Below are 16,731 nucleotides of genomic sequence, written 5' to 3'. Positions count from 1 at the left end.
CAGTAGTTTCTGTGATAGGAAGTAGGAGATAGGTAGATACTGCCTGTCAAATTTCATGTGATGGAGAAAAATTTCTTTCTCGGAGAGAAGTTCTAGCTGAGGCGTGTCTCATGTCATAGTCTAAGGCATTACTGTTATGGTCATGTTTCACTGGAAAAAGGATGGTATCAAATAGCATCAGATACTTTCTGCTGCCTTTAGTGAATCTCAATACGTACCAGGAGACAAAAAAGGAGGACTAGGCAGCAAAGTTGTCTCTAAGTCAGCAGGTGGATGCAAGGTAAGGGAAAATGTATCTAATTTCTGTATATTTATTATGAAATACAACAATGCCAGTAAACAGTCAACAATCTAAAAACTAAAATTCTGAGACTCAATTTCTGTAATTTATTAATTGAAGCTAAGTGGTTAACAACACTTGCTTATCTTACAGGAGGAATGGACTGTATACACAATGATGCATTGTTTTATTAATTTTGAAAACATGAAAGAGCATGCTTTAAGAGCATGTTTGAACATAGATGTGACTCTAAAAGTTGGCAATCTGTAGGTTGAAAGTATGACTATAATTGTACAGAGAAGGTGTCTCCATCCTGTGTGGTGTGTGCATGTTTTCTTACAGTATGTTATTCTAACTCCCAGGGGCAGTCTGCAGCAAAACGACAAGGAAAATTTAAAAAGGTACTGAATGTTAGTTTTTGAAAAAGATATGCTTAAGTCTTTTTGCATATGACTTAAAGAATTTGTCTACCAGTCTTGGTTTTTAATTTGTCTCCTTTATCTACCTACTTAGACCTGAATTATTTATTTCAGCACCTTACGTATGTTTACTGGTAGAATGACAAAACACTGGGAGGCACGTGAGCATGTGTATACTTTTGCAATAAGTGGTGTAAAATGCATGTGGTGATTAGTGGCCTGTATTTTTTCTCATTATTAAATATTCAGGAATCTTAAGTGTTTGTGGTCTAGATTTTCTGAGGCAAGTGTTTCTGCCTATTCTGTCTGCATATTGAGAATTGATTACGAACCTAACCCATTGATATAGAATTGAGTAAATGAATATCTAACTCTATACCTAATCTACTGAATTGAGAGTTGGCTTCATTACAGTCATAAAAAACATACTGTAGGAAGCAATATTTTCCTTAGGTGAGATGGACTTGGTGGAAAAGTCTCTTTGTTCATGTTTCTACTTAAATTGAATGTATTTTGTTACAGTCTAGAGTTTATACAGTTGTGTAGCAGGTAGTAGAATTTACAGAATGAATTTTGGAGTACATATAAGATATTTTAGGTAGGGGGTGAGTGACTTTCAATACAGCAGCGTTTAATATTGTGCTTTCTCGTATTTTTACATCAGGTAATACAATAGTCTACCAGAAGTCAGAGTGTGAAACAGTTTATTAAAAGAATGCAAAGAATACTCCGTTAGACTACCTTTATAAGGTTACTGGGTTTTTTCTTGTTAGAAATAAGATCTGAGAACCATGGATAACTCAGTCTGTTGCCACATTCTGCTATTTTGTTAACAGTGAATTTATAACTGAACCTGCTAACTTACTCTGGTTTTGGTGTAATAACTGTGTGGGAATGTGATTAGGCTTTACAAGGAAGGATTTTAGTGCACGTTGCTGAATTTTATTTTCATATCTGAAAATCATGCAGATCACTTTTAGTAAGTGAATGCAGATCACTTTTAGTAAGTGAATGCATGGCTTCCTGATGAATAGGGTATAAAATCTTCACAAAGTGAATCTCTAACAAGGGAGTTAAACTCTACTCATAATTTAATTTGCATAACAAAACCTGTTAAACAGATTAGAGGTTTCATGTTCTGGGGTTTTTTCTTTTTTTTTTTTTTGAACAGAGATTTGTGTTCAGATATACTGAGCTGAGCAGTATACCCACTCGAAGTCAAAATAAAAACCGCTGCTCTTGTTACTTCCGTCTATTACTCATCAGTGTACTAGCAGCAAATAAATAAAACACAATGCATTTCACAGCATTGTTCTGTAAGACCTCTATTAATTAATGCATTTTTCTGAGAATACAACTCCGAGGCCTTCCTAGTTTACAAGTTTCAATACTTACCCTGCCCTGTCCTAAGTTTACATGCAGGTAAAATGTTTTCCAGCACAGAAGACTTGGGTTTTTGGGGGTTTTTTTGTGACACAGTTGATCAAAAAAGTATGTGTAGACTTTCCGTATTTTTCACAGACAAGTCCAGGCCCTCTTGTAAGATTAGGAGTGTTAATTTACATGTGACATTTTTATTTTATGTGTGGGTTTTTTTTGTTTTGGTACCAATGACTGGTCTGTGGAAGGATTTTCTTGTTGTTTTGGGGTTTCTGGGTTTTGGTTTTTTTTTTAGTTGAGGAGGGATGGAACTTGTTAGCTGGCACACATGTGCATGACTCTGTGAGAGATCCAGAGCAAGTATTTCTGGTTGTTTGAAAGTACTTCTGTTTTCACAGAATTATAGAACCGCTGAGGCTGGAAGTGACCTCTGGAGGTCATCTGGTCTAACCCTCCTGCTTGAGCAGGGTCTCCTAAAGCTGGTTTCCCAAGACCATGCCCAGACGGCTTTTGAGTATCTTGAAGGGTGGAGACTACACAAACTCTCTGGGCAACCTATGCCCTGCCTAGTCACCTTCACTGTGAAAAAGTGTTTCCTGATGTCCAGAGGCAACCTCCTGTGTTTCTGTTCATGGCCATTTCCTCCAGTCTTGTCACTATGCACCACTGAAGACAGTCTGGATTTCTCTTTACTCTCTCCCTGTAGGTATTTACACAGATAGAGGAGTTCAATCCCCAAATGCTCCACACCCCCCAAATGCCTTCTTTAGGCTGAACAGTCACAGCTGTTTCACATCTTTTTCGCATCTTCATGGACCTTCACTGGGCTTGCTCCAGTAGATTCACATGTCTCTTTTACTGGGGAGCCCAGGACTGGACGAAGCATCCCAGGTGAGGCTTCACTGCTGCAGAGCAAAGGAGAAGGATCACAACCCTCAACCTGCTGATAGTGAGTGTAATGCAACCAGGGATACCATTAGCCCTCTTTACCACAAAGGCACTGCTGGCTCATGTTCAACCTGGTGTCCATCAGGACCCCCAGGTCCTTTCCTGCCAAGCTGCTTTCCAGCTGGCTGCCCCACAGCATGTTCTGTGCCTGGATTTATTCTATTTGAGTTCTTCTTGTTGAACTTCATGAGGCTCCTGCAAGCCCATTTCTGCAGCCTGTCAAGGTCCCTCTGGATGGCAGCATGATCCTCTGGTTTATCACCCAGTCCTCCCAGTTTGAACAGCTTCTCTGTATTGCATAAAAGCAGTTTGTGGTTATGCCAGGAAGTAGCAGCCTAGTTTTCCAAAGATAGTGAATTCTTTTATAACTTGGACAAAAATGTCAATATGTTCTCTCTATGCAATAAGCAGGTGTCTTTGTTTTTACAATTACTGATTATAAAGCAGTTACAATCTCGTTACTTTTTCCCCTTGTCTCTAAGTTTAGTCCAGAACCCAGTTAGAATGAAAAACAAATCATTGACTTTTTCTGGTCTGTAACAATAATTTTGTGTTGTTTTGCATAATGCAGCTTTTGAACAGCAATATGTAACAACTAGCCAAGGGATAGAAAATTTCTACATCTTTCTCCCTGTTCTACCGTTCTTTCCTCTGATTTAAAGCAAGAAACGCATTATGCAGGTATTGATAAGTACAAATGGGAGACTAATAAATAGCATTGTGAAGTCAAACATGAAGGGTGACTTCCTTTGAGCATTAAGACACTATCCCTGTTTAATCATGAGGCCTTCAAAAATAGGATGAAGTATGTGCCTAATAAAATTTTGTGTAAGCCTGGCTGATGACTTCAAGAATCTTAATTTTCCATTAAATTAGAGTATTATCATAAAAATAAGCAACACTGCACAAATTGTATGCATCTTAAAGCAGATTCAAATTTCATATGTGCATTCAATTGTGTGTATGCAGAATTGTATTAATATGCAGATGCATATTAAATGAAAAATGAGACCTGGGATGTGTTTCTTGAAGGAGCTGTTTGCCTGTAGTTAGTTTTGCTGTGGATGCTTTGAAGTACAGAAAACAGTAGTTCATATGTGTTTTCCACATAAAGGACTAGAAATTGAATCACTAGACAAAAATCTTTAAAAATTAAAATCTTGAAGCAAAATTAATAGTTAATTAAGCTCTTTTGAGAGGTGATTGTTTTGAGCACATTGTTCTTGTTTATGGATGCAGTTTGTAGTTCTAGTTAAAAGTAAATTCAGGCTTATCAAACTACACAGAGTACACTGACCAAAGTGCATATCCTATCTACTTCCAAAGTTTTTAATACTCCACTAATTTTTAGAGGATAAACAAAAAGCATATTTTGCATTAATTTGAAAGATTATTTAAAGTATTTTTTTCAATGGATAATATTCTCACTTGCTATCTTTATCTGTCTGCAGTTCTGTATCTTTTTATAGGTGTATGTAAAATCAGTACACTATTCTAGGAATTCTGTTCAGAGGGAAGTTTGAATAAGAAAACCAGCTGAAGTGCTGAATTGTAAAGAACTGCCTTTCTTCTCCTTAGTTTCTAATGATGAATGTCTCTTTGATGGCAATGACAGTGCCATTCAGAGATCTTCTGATATCCAGGGGGTTGCCAGGTTTTATAAATGATCCTAGTGTTTGCAGGTAGAATAGAGAAAGAAGCTTTCAATCCATCTTACGGTCTTGTTATAGTTAAATTATATGTAATTAAATATTATAAGCACCTAAACTTTATTTATCCCATGAAATAAGTTTGAAGTCTGTGTAAAAGAGTGTACCTCTTATTCTCTAAGCTCTTTTAATAGGAGGGCGCCTGTGTCTGAAGCTCATTAATTTCCTTTCAGTGGTCATAGCTTGTAATGCTTGCAGAATCTCATGACCAAAAGTATCTTGCTGAGAGAATGGGGAGATGACATTTTACTGTTAATGGTTTAGCTACATAGAATTAGTCTGTCTAAGTGAAAGTGTTTTTCCACATAAGTGGGTTTTTGTTAATCCAGTTATGCTTCGTTTGAAACTTAAACCAGAGTAGTATAGTAGAACCTTCTCATATGGAGAGGGCTTGAGAATGCAGAGATCGTTTAGATACGTAACTCCAAAAATAGTTGCCAAGTAAGATCAAAAAGGACTTTCAAGAGGGAAATCCTGAACTATTGGAAGAATATTTCTGAGAATGGCTGGTTTCCTTCTTAAGAAAATATTAGTCTCAATAAAGGACATCTTTTAGAAAACATGATAAACTCATTCAGATTTTTGTGCTTAACCTGTTAGGTATCTTAAAATGTTAGTTTGTTTTAATGGACTACATTGCTACATTGTTGGTTTCTACTGTTCTCTTTACCTTAGTGAGCCCCTACCATGTTTCTGACCTCTGTACCTTCCTGCATGTGCTTACTTCCATGACCTCTTTCGTTGTGCTCTGGCCTAGGTCTTGCTGAGTACTGAGTACTAAATAGCTGTACTGACTGGTCATGCGCTTCATATTTGAAATGCATGTGTGTGGGATAGTTCCTGTGAAGGAATTATTCTTTATATCCCTGTTATTATATTCTTATCCTGTAATTATATTATTTTTTTTCTTTATATGATTCCTGTGAAGGAATTCCTTTAATGTAGATTAGTTGTCTAAACTACTTTAAAAAAACCGGTATTTAAATGTCAGTGTTGTTGTTCTATGATTACATATTAAGTAGCTTGAAAAATTGTTTTAAGGGAATATTGATGTGACTGTTACCAGTACCGTGTTCGATAACACATAGCAAGTTACTGGTCAGTTTGAATTATCAGTTCAAATAAAATTTTTCTGCATCAATGTCCTTGAATGTTTCAGAAGTGTAGTGTTCAAGCTCATTATTGCAATGTGGCAGTTTGAGCCACATTAGAAATCCAAAATCCAATTTCCAGGCTTCCCCACCCCTTCCCACAATTTATCCTAACACTGAAGAGAAAACTTTCAGGCCAGAGGCTTCTATAGGGGAAAGGGGAAGTATTTACATTTATTTACACAAATAAATATACTGTACAAACTAAAAGCAACTATATATATATATTATTACACTTCTATCAGTTCCTTCGAAGCTTCTCCTTTTAACTTTAGTCCAGGAAAAGCCTTTTCTGGCTGATAAGTAACCAGTCTCTCTCTCGTGGGAGTGTTCGGGGACCCGAATACTCCCCCCTCACCAAGCTCCAGCTGTTTGTGGAAGTCCTTCCTTCCTCATGAAGTCCAAGAAGGTAGCTTTGAGTCCTTTCTCCTTGGTCCTGTGTAATTTCTACTGTGTGATCTCTCTCTCTCTGTCTCATACCTCAGTTCTGTAGGCTGCTGTAGTGTAGCTTATCAACGTACACGTCCTCCAAGTCAGTTTTCAGCTGCCCCTGGTCAAACTTTGGCAGGGCAACTCCCGAGCCTCTCTCTCTCTCTGGCCCGTCTCCAACTTCGCCTGGGATTCTTTTCCCTAGCGCCAAGCTGCTTCGTTATCAACCCATCCACTTGGCTCTGCTTCAATGCTGAGCCTTGCACCACTCCCACTAAACAGTGAGAGGGAAAAACAGCCCCCTTCTGCAGCCTGGCTGCAAAGGGGGGGAAAGAAGAAGAGAGCCCGGCCGCAAGGCCTACCTCTCTCTCTCTCTCTCGCTTACCAGTTGTTTGTGAGTCACATCCCTCACAAACATACACTCACTCCAATGCTGTCTCTAACTCTGCCTTAGGCAGAGTTGGGGGGCCGCAGGGCTCCCCTCTCTCCCCCGGAGGGGGAAGAAAGAGCCCAGCCACCCCCTGGCCTTCTACACCTACGCGCAGCAGCCACCAACAGAAACTGCCAGCGGCGTCCGGTGCTGTGTATATATGATTTTTTAGCAGAAGCAAACAAGACAAGTGGTGACTGGCTCTCCAGGGAACACTGCCCTGGCACCCAATCACCTCTGAGCCCCTGACTCTCAGGGGGGGCCAATCTTAACCCATGACAGCATAGCAGTTTCTAATAGCCACCCTTTTACCTGCTATTTAAGTAACCTTAAATAACTCCATCTTGTGCACAAGGTTTCATTTTATTCCACAACACTGACATGGTTTACGGGAAGCATTCCCACAAATGTATTGTGGAACAATTGGTAAGAATAATTAAATTACCACAGTGATTGAGCATGCAACTCAATATTTGGCACAATGTTGCAACAGAGTAATGGTATCTAGAGGATGTAAACTTTAATGATCTTCTACGAAACATCTTATATGTAACATAACGGGACATGTGCCCTCACTGTTTAGGGAAAAGCTTTTTTAAAGATTGCAACACAACCCCCAAAAAAGAACAAAACAGCCTCCCCCAGCAGTTGTAATATTTTAGAATGAGTGACTGAAATCTAATGCTAGCTTATTTGCAAACTTATATGTAAGTTGCCTTGAGAAAAGGACTTGAGAGCATGGTCAAAGATGAGTTAGCTGTAGGTGATTTTCTTATGGTAATTGTTGACTAGTATAGCATGAACTCAAACTATAGTGATATTTGTATAAACATATAATGTTTAAAAAAAAACTTGCTGTTGTGATGACTAATTTGAGCACATGTACAGATGAAACTGGAAAGTCTGTAGCAGTTGACTGTAGATACATCAGCTAATTCAGTAGGCACATGGAAGAAATAATATCTTGGGTGGAATAAATTTGTATATCCTGTGACATGTTTCGTGTTTATCCTACTGTGATATTTTTTAGAAATCAGTCATCTTTATTAATTTACTTAGTTCCAGATTTATAGGATAGGATCTCTAACTGTCTTCTTTTCCTTTGCCTTTATCCAAGTTATTTGCTTTTTTTATAAACAAAAACCCTTCCATGTTTCTTATTCCCTAACTAATACCTTTTAAAATTATATGAATACAAAAATGTCAAACTTCATAAATTTTAGGCTTTCTTTTCTTACACCTAGTGTGCTGTCTTAATATTTATGTCCTTGCATTGCTTAGAATAAAAAGTTAAAGCAGTTCCTGAATTCTTAATATCTAATAACTTTGCTCTCAGAATCTTTACTCGTATGTGTAGCTCAGAGTAGTTGCTGGCTATGATTTGGCTTTTATATTGCATCAGAAAAAAATGTACTGTATCCCTTTCAGTATGTGTCTCTTTTCCCACCTCCAGGATGTCCTTACTGTTCACTATCATCTGATACCATCACCATCAAAGAGTAAAAATGGCAGCAAAGAGAAAGAAAAAGAACAGGAAAAAGAAAAAGACGTAAAAGAAGAATTTGCTGAAGCTTTAAGAGATCTAAAAATACAGTGGATGACTAAGTATGTCTACTGTCCTTACTACACAAGCTTTAAGCAGCTTGAAATTCAAAAAAATATTTAGAATCTGTACTTTCATGATGTATCCTCCTCTTTTCTAGGCTAGATACCACTGACATGTATAATGAGTTGAAAGAAGCATTTCCTAATCATCTTCCATTATATGTTGCAAGACTTCATCAGCTGGATTCTGAAAAGGTTATTTAACACTTCTTAAACTTGATGTCTCAATACATCCATGTAGCCTGAAAACTGAGTCTTTCTTCATATATGTTGAAGTGACTGTACTCAGTACTATAAAGCAGAAATTCCTAATTAGAGTAACAACTGCCTCCTGAGCTGGTGGTGGTTTACTTAATCCCACAGCAGGGTGAAAGTATGCTTAACTATACTGTTTGCTTATCAGTAACTCCTTGTTCGGTTAAACAAATTGTAAATTTCCTTACTGGTTTAGTCTACAACAGTATTATTCTGAATGGTGGTTATTGAGAAAAACACACATCCCAATCTGTTCCTCTACTGGATTGGTAATTTCTTCTGGCAGAATTGCTTAGACAACTGAGGACAGTAATCCCCTGAAATGACACAGCTAAATCCAGAATCTGTCCTCAAAAATGAGAACTGTGAACAGAAAAGTTTGCATCTGAGGTTTTTTATGTTGAAGATAAAGACCTTTGTGTATATGCCACTAGCTTGAATATTTTTCTTTTCATTTGGTTCTGATTTTAAATTTATTTCTGAATTGAATAACTACTACCATTATTTAAGAGTATTGATTTGTACTGAAAGGTGATTTTTTTTCCATAAACTCTGCATTTTCCATGTACCGACCTCATATTTTTCACTGCTTATTTTCAGTAAAATGGACTACGTATGCAGGAAATCTTGCAAGCTTTCCAGATTTCTTTAAGCAAACTTTGGAGAAAGGGGAGAAAACAACAGGTTTAATTATCTAGCGTTACTTCTGCATAACTTTGCAGTTATCCTAATGTAGTGTGTTATCCAGTGAAGCGGTGTGATTTCATAGAGCTGAACATCTTTTTTTATTCTTCCTTTAGGAACGAATGAAAAGACTAGATGAAATTGTTGCAGCTGCAAATACTGTAATCTCTCATATTGATCAGACAGCATTAGCAGTATATTTTGCCATGAAGACTGATCCCAGGCCTGATGCAACTACTATAAAAAAGTACCTAACCAGTAAATAATTTTCTTGCATCCTATTTTTGTAATCTGTGTACTTTGTCTCTGCATATAAAAATTTGAATTACTATAACTTTGATAACTTGTGGTATTTTTTAGGACATAGGTAATTTCAAATTTGACTATACAATTACTGTGTTTTCTTATTATATCTCCAGAATGCAGGAACACTGAAACCTGCAATTTTTCATTTACTCAATAAAATAAACGAGGGTGCTTTTAGGATTTAATTGTATCAGAAAAATAGAGTATTAAGTTTTTGTATCAAGCTCAATCTAAGATCAGAGGGACCAGCAGAATATTAGTAGAAGTGTGTGTTTTGAATGCTACATGCCTTTTCTTTATCTTTTGCAACCATTCAGATCTGTATTTGAAGACAAAATTGACATCAGCCAAAGAACTAACTGCTTGCAAAAGATTTTATTTGTGATAAGCATGATGACCATACTTCTGCTTCAGAGTATTTTTGAGACTCATTGTTTTTATTTAGTTTTAGATTATTCCTCTTAATTACCAGTGTGTATATATATATCTCCAAGGAGACACTGTTTTGAAGGTGACATCCTAGTCTAGAGAATAAGTGGTGGATTTTGCTGGACGTAGTATGGTGCTGTTTTAGTCATGAACAGAGCAGCAGATTTGAAGATTAGGCCCTCGACATGGGAGATGCATATTTGTTGATTAATATTAATTAATATTAATATTAAAATAGTGTATTTCAGTTGTAAATCTAGTCTATCTGTTCTGGCTATCCTGAATTCAGATTTGTGGGTAATTTTAGAATTGCTGCTGTAAAAGCAAAACCATGACATAATAAACCTCATTCTAAACATTTCTTGGTAAGTTGACCCATTAGGTCATGCAGTTGAATCTAACATCTGAAATTAAACACCAGATTCAATGGTGCTTTAAATGGATGCAATTCCTTTGAAGTCAGCAGAATTGTATCTGCTTATGTTAGTGGTGGATTCAACTCTCTCTGTTGATAATGCCAGGAACTATAAAACTGTATATCTAAATGCTGGCTTACTTTTAGAAGTCTGAGTTGCCCTTGCCTTAAGACGTCAAAGGCATTTCAGACTTAGAAGAATGATTGAGTTTCTGTAATGCACAGTGTCTTAAGGTAATTTTTTACGATTATTTTAAGTTATAGTAACTAGCCTTGATTTAAAAATTATCTTTGTGCTTATTTTCATTTTGTGTATACTAACTACTGTAAACTCAGTTGGCACTGATTCTGTTCTTAATGAGGTATCTGCAAAAATTCTAAATATTTTTTCATGCTGTTTTCTTTTTCTAGTGAAATGGAAAAACAGAAGAGTACTTTAGTGGATGCACTTTGTCGAAAAGGAAGTGCGCTGGCTGACCAACTGCTTCATCTGCAGGCCCAAGAAGGGGCTGCTTCCAGTGATACAGAGGGCAAAGATGAGGATCATGAGAGGTGCTCAGAAGTTTTGACAGAGACATTCTGGGAAACAACAAAATGGACTGATCTTTTTGACAGCAAGGTAAGAGACCAGAACGGATTTTTTTTCTTTTGCATGTTGGGTTTTCTGATAATTTCTCCTGGAATTATGCACCACCTTTGTGTGCACAACCTTGTACATTCCTCCCTTGTACTTTTTCATGCTGTCCCCATATCTTGTGCTTCCTAAATGACCTTTTTCCACAGATTTTGCCAAGCTTGTCAAATCCATGGTAAGCCCATCTCTGTGCATATGAATGTAGAGGTTAAGGGAAGGGTATAGGACAGTACCAGATTTACATAAAAAAGCTACTTGCTTTATTGAATTGCTTCTTTCTGTACTTTCCAGGGAATATTTTTGATTAACCTCTGCACTGTTGTAGCTGTGCACATAGAAGTGTGCAGCAGCCCTACTCTGTTCAGTCCTGCATGCTGTAGTCTCTTCCACACCATGGACAAGAGAAGTTTTGTGTTTTGCTGTCAGTAGTATCTGTAGAGGTAAAGGAAGAATCCCTTGGAAATAATTACACTTACGTTTTTATTAGCACAGACTTTCTTGACATTTCAAGGTTCCTGATCCTGAGACTTGAATTTTTTTTTTGTCTACTTCATTCAAGACAGTTATTCCAGAAGTAAAAAAAAAGTCATTGTCGGTGATTAGTTATGTAACTTTTAATTTATAAAGGTTATGATTTTGTATTTTTGGCTGTTGAGCTATGTAGTTGCTGTACGTAGCTGTCACATGTGACTGTTTTAGTAGAAGATGAAGTGACCAACGTATTTGTTTATAATTGAGTAAAATTACAAATGCACTTCAAGTAGTTAAAAAAGAAAAACTTTGAAAGTGGAAAAAAAAAAAGCCCCAAAACATTTAACTTCCTTGACAGTAAATAAACTCCGTGTAAGAACTTATGCTTTAGGTGGAGGCCTGAACAAGAAGTTTGATGGTGCTCCCTCTCGCTTAGTGTGTATGCCCTTGTACCCATACATCTTTTCAGCATACCTCTCCTAATCGTTAACTGATTATAATATTCTGTGGTAGCAGATTTTGTGCTTTAATCATATTCCTTGGTACGTGATTTTCTTGCTATCTGTTTGTAAATGGAGTACTTTGTTCCAGTATAGTAACTCCTGGCTTACTTCTGTCTTCTGGTTTTTATTTTTTAAAGCTGATAGAATTTCAGGGGAAAAATGCCTATATAGACATTCTGTTAGGAGTTTATCACTCTTTGTTAATGGCTTTTTTTTTCAAGACACGTAGTGATTCCAGGTATTGTTGAGCTGAATGCTCTGTGTCGGGAATAAGTAACTGATTTGAGTTCTACAGATTAGGAACTTGAACCTTTCTCTTTGAGTGGCTTAAGTATGGATTTGTCTAAGTGCACATTCAGATTTTGCTCTGAAAATTATGCTGCTGTATTGTTAAATTGGTACTGAAAAGCCAACAAAACTGTTTTACATTTCTGTAGCATTTTGTATGGAAATTATTTCCATCCTGTTTATGTAGTACGTTTGTCTTCTTTTTCCTCTTGGTTTTACTACTCAATTTGAAATCTAGACTGATTGATGGTCAGGAGAGCTACAGAGCTACTTGCTCATTCCCCTGTGGTGAAACGAGGGAGAAAACTGGAAGAGTAAAAGTGAGAACTTTCAGGGTGAGATAACGACAGTTCAACGGGTAAAGCAAAAGCCAAGGACACAAGTGAAACAAAACAAGGAATTCATTTGCCACTACCCATGGGCAGGCAGGTGTTCAGACATCTCCAGGAAAGCCAGGCTCCCTCATATGTAACTGTGACTTGGGAAATCAAATACCATCACTCCAAATCTCCCCTATTCCCCCTTCTTCTCCCAGCTTTATATGCTGAGCATGACACCATACAGTGTGGGATATCCCTGTGGTCAGTTGGGGTCAGCTGTGCTGGTTGTGTTCCCTCTCAACTCATTGTGCATCCCCAGCCTGCTCACTGGTGAGGTGGGGTGAGAGGCCTTCACTCTGTGCAAGTGCTACTCAGCAATGACTAAAACATCCCTGTGTTATCAGCCCTGTTTCCAGCACAAATCCAAAACAGGGCCCCATACCAGCTACTATGAAGAAAATTAGCTCAGCCAAAACCAGCGCAGAAATGAAAGAGAAGGAAGGGTAGAGTGGAATAGTCAAGTCAGACAGGAGACAGACTTTGTATGAATGTCCTTCAGTGAGAATCCTCAAGAAGCAACCAGCATATTCTAAAGCAGTGTGTAGTAAATTAAAATGTGGACCTCTTCTGTATGTGGACATGGCACTTGAAAAATTGAACACCTGGATGAGAAAGCATGGAAATAAGGCTTTTGAATACTGCACTGATCATTCAAGTATATATAGAGAGCTTTAGATAGAAACATTGCTTTAAGTGTTTTTAGTTCTAAGTTTTCTACCAATCAAATTACATCCAGATGTCAGTAATTAAAAGGCTAAGTAAATTTTTGAAAACAAAGAGATGAATCAGGAATGTCATCACTTTTCTGTGTGCTTCTGCTCACCCTCTAGTAAACCAAGTACTGTCACTTGTTTCATCTCTCCTCTGCAGCTGTTGCACCTCTGTGGCCACAGGGCATTTGTTGGTTTCCTTGAATTACCTGTTTCTCATGGAAATGTTGTGCTTGTTCCCTGTATTGTAGCAAATGTGTAGGGAAGTAAATTTCCTTTTGATAGTAAGTGCATTTGTTCAGACTTTCAGCTCTTCTCTGAAGGTTCATTTTAAATGAAACATGAAAGAAAATATTTATGTCCCTTGTGTACACAAAAGCATTTCAAGTAAACTCTAGTTGAGACAGCTTTATGCAGCATTTGATTGCTTATGCTGACATGTTTATGACAGCACTGTAGGGTCTTCAGTAATGGAATATAAGTTGTGCAGTTTTTCTTTTACCTAGAACATAGCTTTAAATTTTGTAGGCCAAAATCCTCAGTTTTAAACAAAGCTGCTACAGGAGAGTAGTAGGATGTTGTATGTTTGTTAATGGGAATGACCAATCTGTATAATTTAATGCCCCTCAACTTTTATTAGCTGTTGGGGACAAACCTAAAGTCACATTTAAAAACAAGTAAAAGGTGCAGACTTTTCCATCTTGTCCTTTAAACATCTTTAGCCTGCATTATTTTTCCTAGTACTGTCTGCACCATTAGATGCAGCTGTTTCTTCCAGCTGATTGTATTCAGTCACTGCCAAAAACTTGCTGCTGGATACTTGATTCCCTTAACTGCCTTCCCTCTCTTGAAAATGAGTCAATTTTTTCGTTTGCTGGGAATTGTAAACATTATAACCTCAGTGTTCTTAATAAGTAGTTGCAGTATGTTATCTACACATTATATTGTTTAATCTAGTATTTTAACGATTTGTACATGTAGATATATTTTAATCAACTGCTTAAATAATGAAGTAATTGATTATACAAATCTGTTTTCATAGGTAACAACATTAGGACACTAGAACAGGTTTTTTAGGTAGTTTAGTGTTGCTGGATTCAAACACTTTTCTAAGAGTGTTTTCAGGTTTTTAAATATTTCAGCCCTACAAATGTTTTAGGAGAAATCGTTTTAGCATTTTACTCTCCTAAACATCTTTATAGCCAATAGCAAGTTAGGCAGCTAATTAGGAGTCAGATGTTCAACCATTTTCATGGGTCTGACTCCTAGCACGTGGAGTATTCCAGGCCGTTAGCTTGGGGAATAAAGTATCTAACAGTGATATCTTTTTTTTTCCTCCCCTCAGTATCCTAGAAGTATATGTTGCCTTTTCTTACTACCCTTCTTATCGCTCTTTGTACAATCTCTGGGCTGTATCACTTGTGATGTAAAAGCTAGCCCTAATTGTATTTGTTGCAATTATGAAATAATATTAATATACTTTGAATTAATTCCTCTTCTTTCATCTAGAAATTTGCTTTTGGATACTGCAAATTGGTTTCTTTGCTGGTTTTATACATTCATATAGCAGCTGGTTTTTGTTTTATATCTTAATAGCATTCCAGGTTACATTTTGCTTACACACATCAAGGAACCATAATCTTTACTTCTGTGACCTTATAAAGCTTGCAATAATTATAAGGCTTAATTTGACCAACATGTGTACAAGTTGTAAAATATCTTAACACCTTTCTTCGTAAACCAGTTCCGATCTTAAAGCAATTCATGGATTGTTCTTAACTTCTAAAGTGCTAATGAATTTTTAGTAGTTTTACTGAACTTGTATACGGTTGATTGAGGGTTTTTTTCCAAGCACTACAACAGAAATTGTCTTTTATCAAGAGCTCTTGGAGCATTGTTTTCAACCTTTTGGTCCAGCAGAGAACCTTTTTCTCATTTAGAAATACCCAAACTTTTATTTGGCCAGAGCAAGGGTGTTTCGTAAAATGCTTTGTTTTCTTGCCATAAAAACTCTAGGAAGCCCTGTTACGAAAGAAATGCTGTCAAGTGGCTTTCCTCCTGCCTTTATCACTGATGTTCAATAACCATTCAAAACTTAGAGGGTCAGGTAAGAGCTTTCTTAATAGAGCAGTGACATTATTTCTGGTTAGCCTCCGATATGTTACATTTGCTGAGAGCTCCAATGCATTTTTCATTTGATTTTATTTTGTTTGTTTGTTTTTTGTTTTGTGGTTCTATCATCTTTTACAGAAGGGAATTTTTTTTTTTAAGTTTAGTTTAACCAACTAAATGCTAATGGATCCACTGAGAGGTTATTCAGAAATGTTTGCTAATGTGTTTTGCTTTAGGAAAATATCCAGCATAGTTGGATTGAGAATGCAGCATGGCAAAGTGTTTTTCCAATAGCAATATTTGGAAAATCGTATCTGTGAATGGTGCTGTATGCTCATTGTTGCATATATGTGTGTGTTTTAAGCTACAACAGATTAAGTGAATACTTCAACACAGCAAAATAAGTACCTGAAGATAGAAGAACAAGAATGAGGAACTCTGAGTACTTGACATAGTATTTTGGAGCTTCAAAATTGCACCTTTACTTGCTTGATAATTGAGCTTGTTATTTCTTTTTTACCTGTCCTTTAAATATTGATCCTGCAAAGACTTGTGCATGTGATTAACACTAAATGAAAGTGTTCAGGCTGATAAAATTAGACAGGTTCCTCAGTCCTTGCAAGATTCAGGTCTCTGGTTCCTTAATGTTTATATTCTTGAGATATATTTAATTTACTTTTTTATGCAAAGCATATTTCCAAACATCCTGTAAGAGTTTTTGTTAGCTTTTCTTAATGGGATAATTTAAGTGGGAAAATTTAACTTTTATTGTGGAGTCAGAGGGAAGGACAAATATTGTAATGAATGAGGGGAAATGAATGGCAAACTCTAATACAAGATTTCATAAACACTACCAACAACAGACATACCACCATATTCACCAACTTTACTGCTATGTCACTTTTCAGTAAAAAATAAAAAATACCTATTTGCTATGAGTGTTCCAAAGGGAATAAAAGATAAGTGTCTTGATTGCTCTAATTTTTAGCGCTGTAGCTGGTGAAATGGTATGAACTATCTTGCAGAACCCTGAATGCCATCAGTGTTTGGTGTTAAGAACCTGATTTATTTCACATTAGCACTCAAGGAAACACATTTGTTTGCTTATGTTAGTTACTGCATTGATAGGGACTGTCAGCTGGCTCTTTAGTTAGTGTTATCAAGAGAAAGCTTTTTTTACGATCTCTTCTTAA

At 36.8% G+C, this 16,731-nt stretch overlaps 1 protein-coding gene across 2 annotated transcripts in view; it reads left to right on the top strand.

The window, feature by feature from the left end:
* TPP2 (tripeptidyl peptidase 2) overlaps window positions 1-16,731 on the top strand; it is a 52,378-nt gene that overhangs the window by 33,785 nt on the left and 1,862 nt on the right. The window contains exons 24-28 of one of the 2 annotated variants that reach the window (XM_051780585.1): window positions 643-681; window positions 8,200-8,351; window positions 8,450-8,546; window positions 9,407-9,537; window positions 10,852-11,059. In XM_051780585.1, the coding sequence (XP_051636545.1) occupies window positions 643-681; window positions 8,200-8,351; window positions 8,450-8,546; window positions 9,407-9,537; window positions 10,852-11,059 (627 nt within the window). The remainder of the gene's footprint in view (window positions 1-642; window positions 682-8,199; window positions 8,352-8,449; window positions 8,547-9,406; window positions 9,538-10,851; window positions 11,060-16,731) is intronic. The other variant, XM_051780586.1, reaches the window with a different exon arrangement.

The sequence above is a fragment of the Manacus candei genome, unplaced genomic scaffold, assembly GCF_025592945.1.
Source record: "Manacus candei isolate 608988 ecotype Guabito, Panama unplaced genomic scaffold, ASM2559294v1 h1tg000014l, whole genome shotgun sequence".
NCBI lineage: Eukaryota > Metazoa > Chordata > Aves > Passeriformes > Pipridae > Manacus > Manacus candei.
Note: the sequence above shows the minus strand (reverse complement) of the source record. Positions and strands in the feature narration are given on the sequence as shown.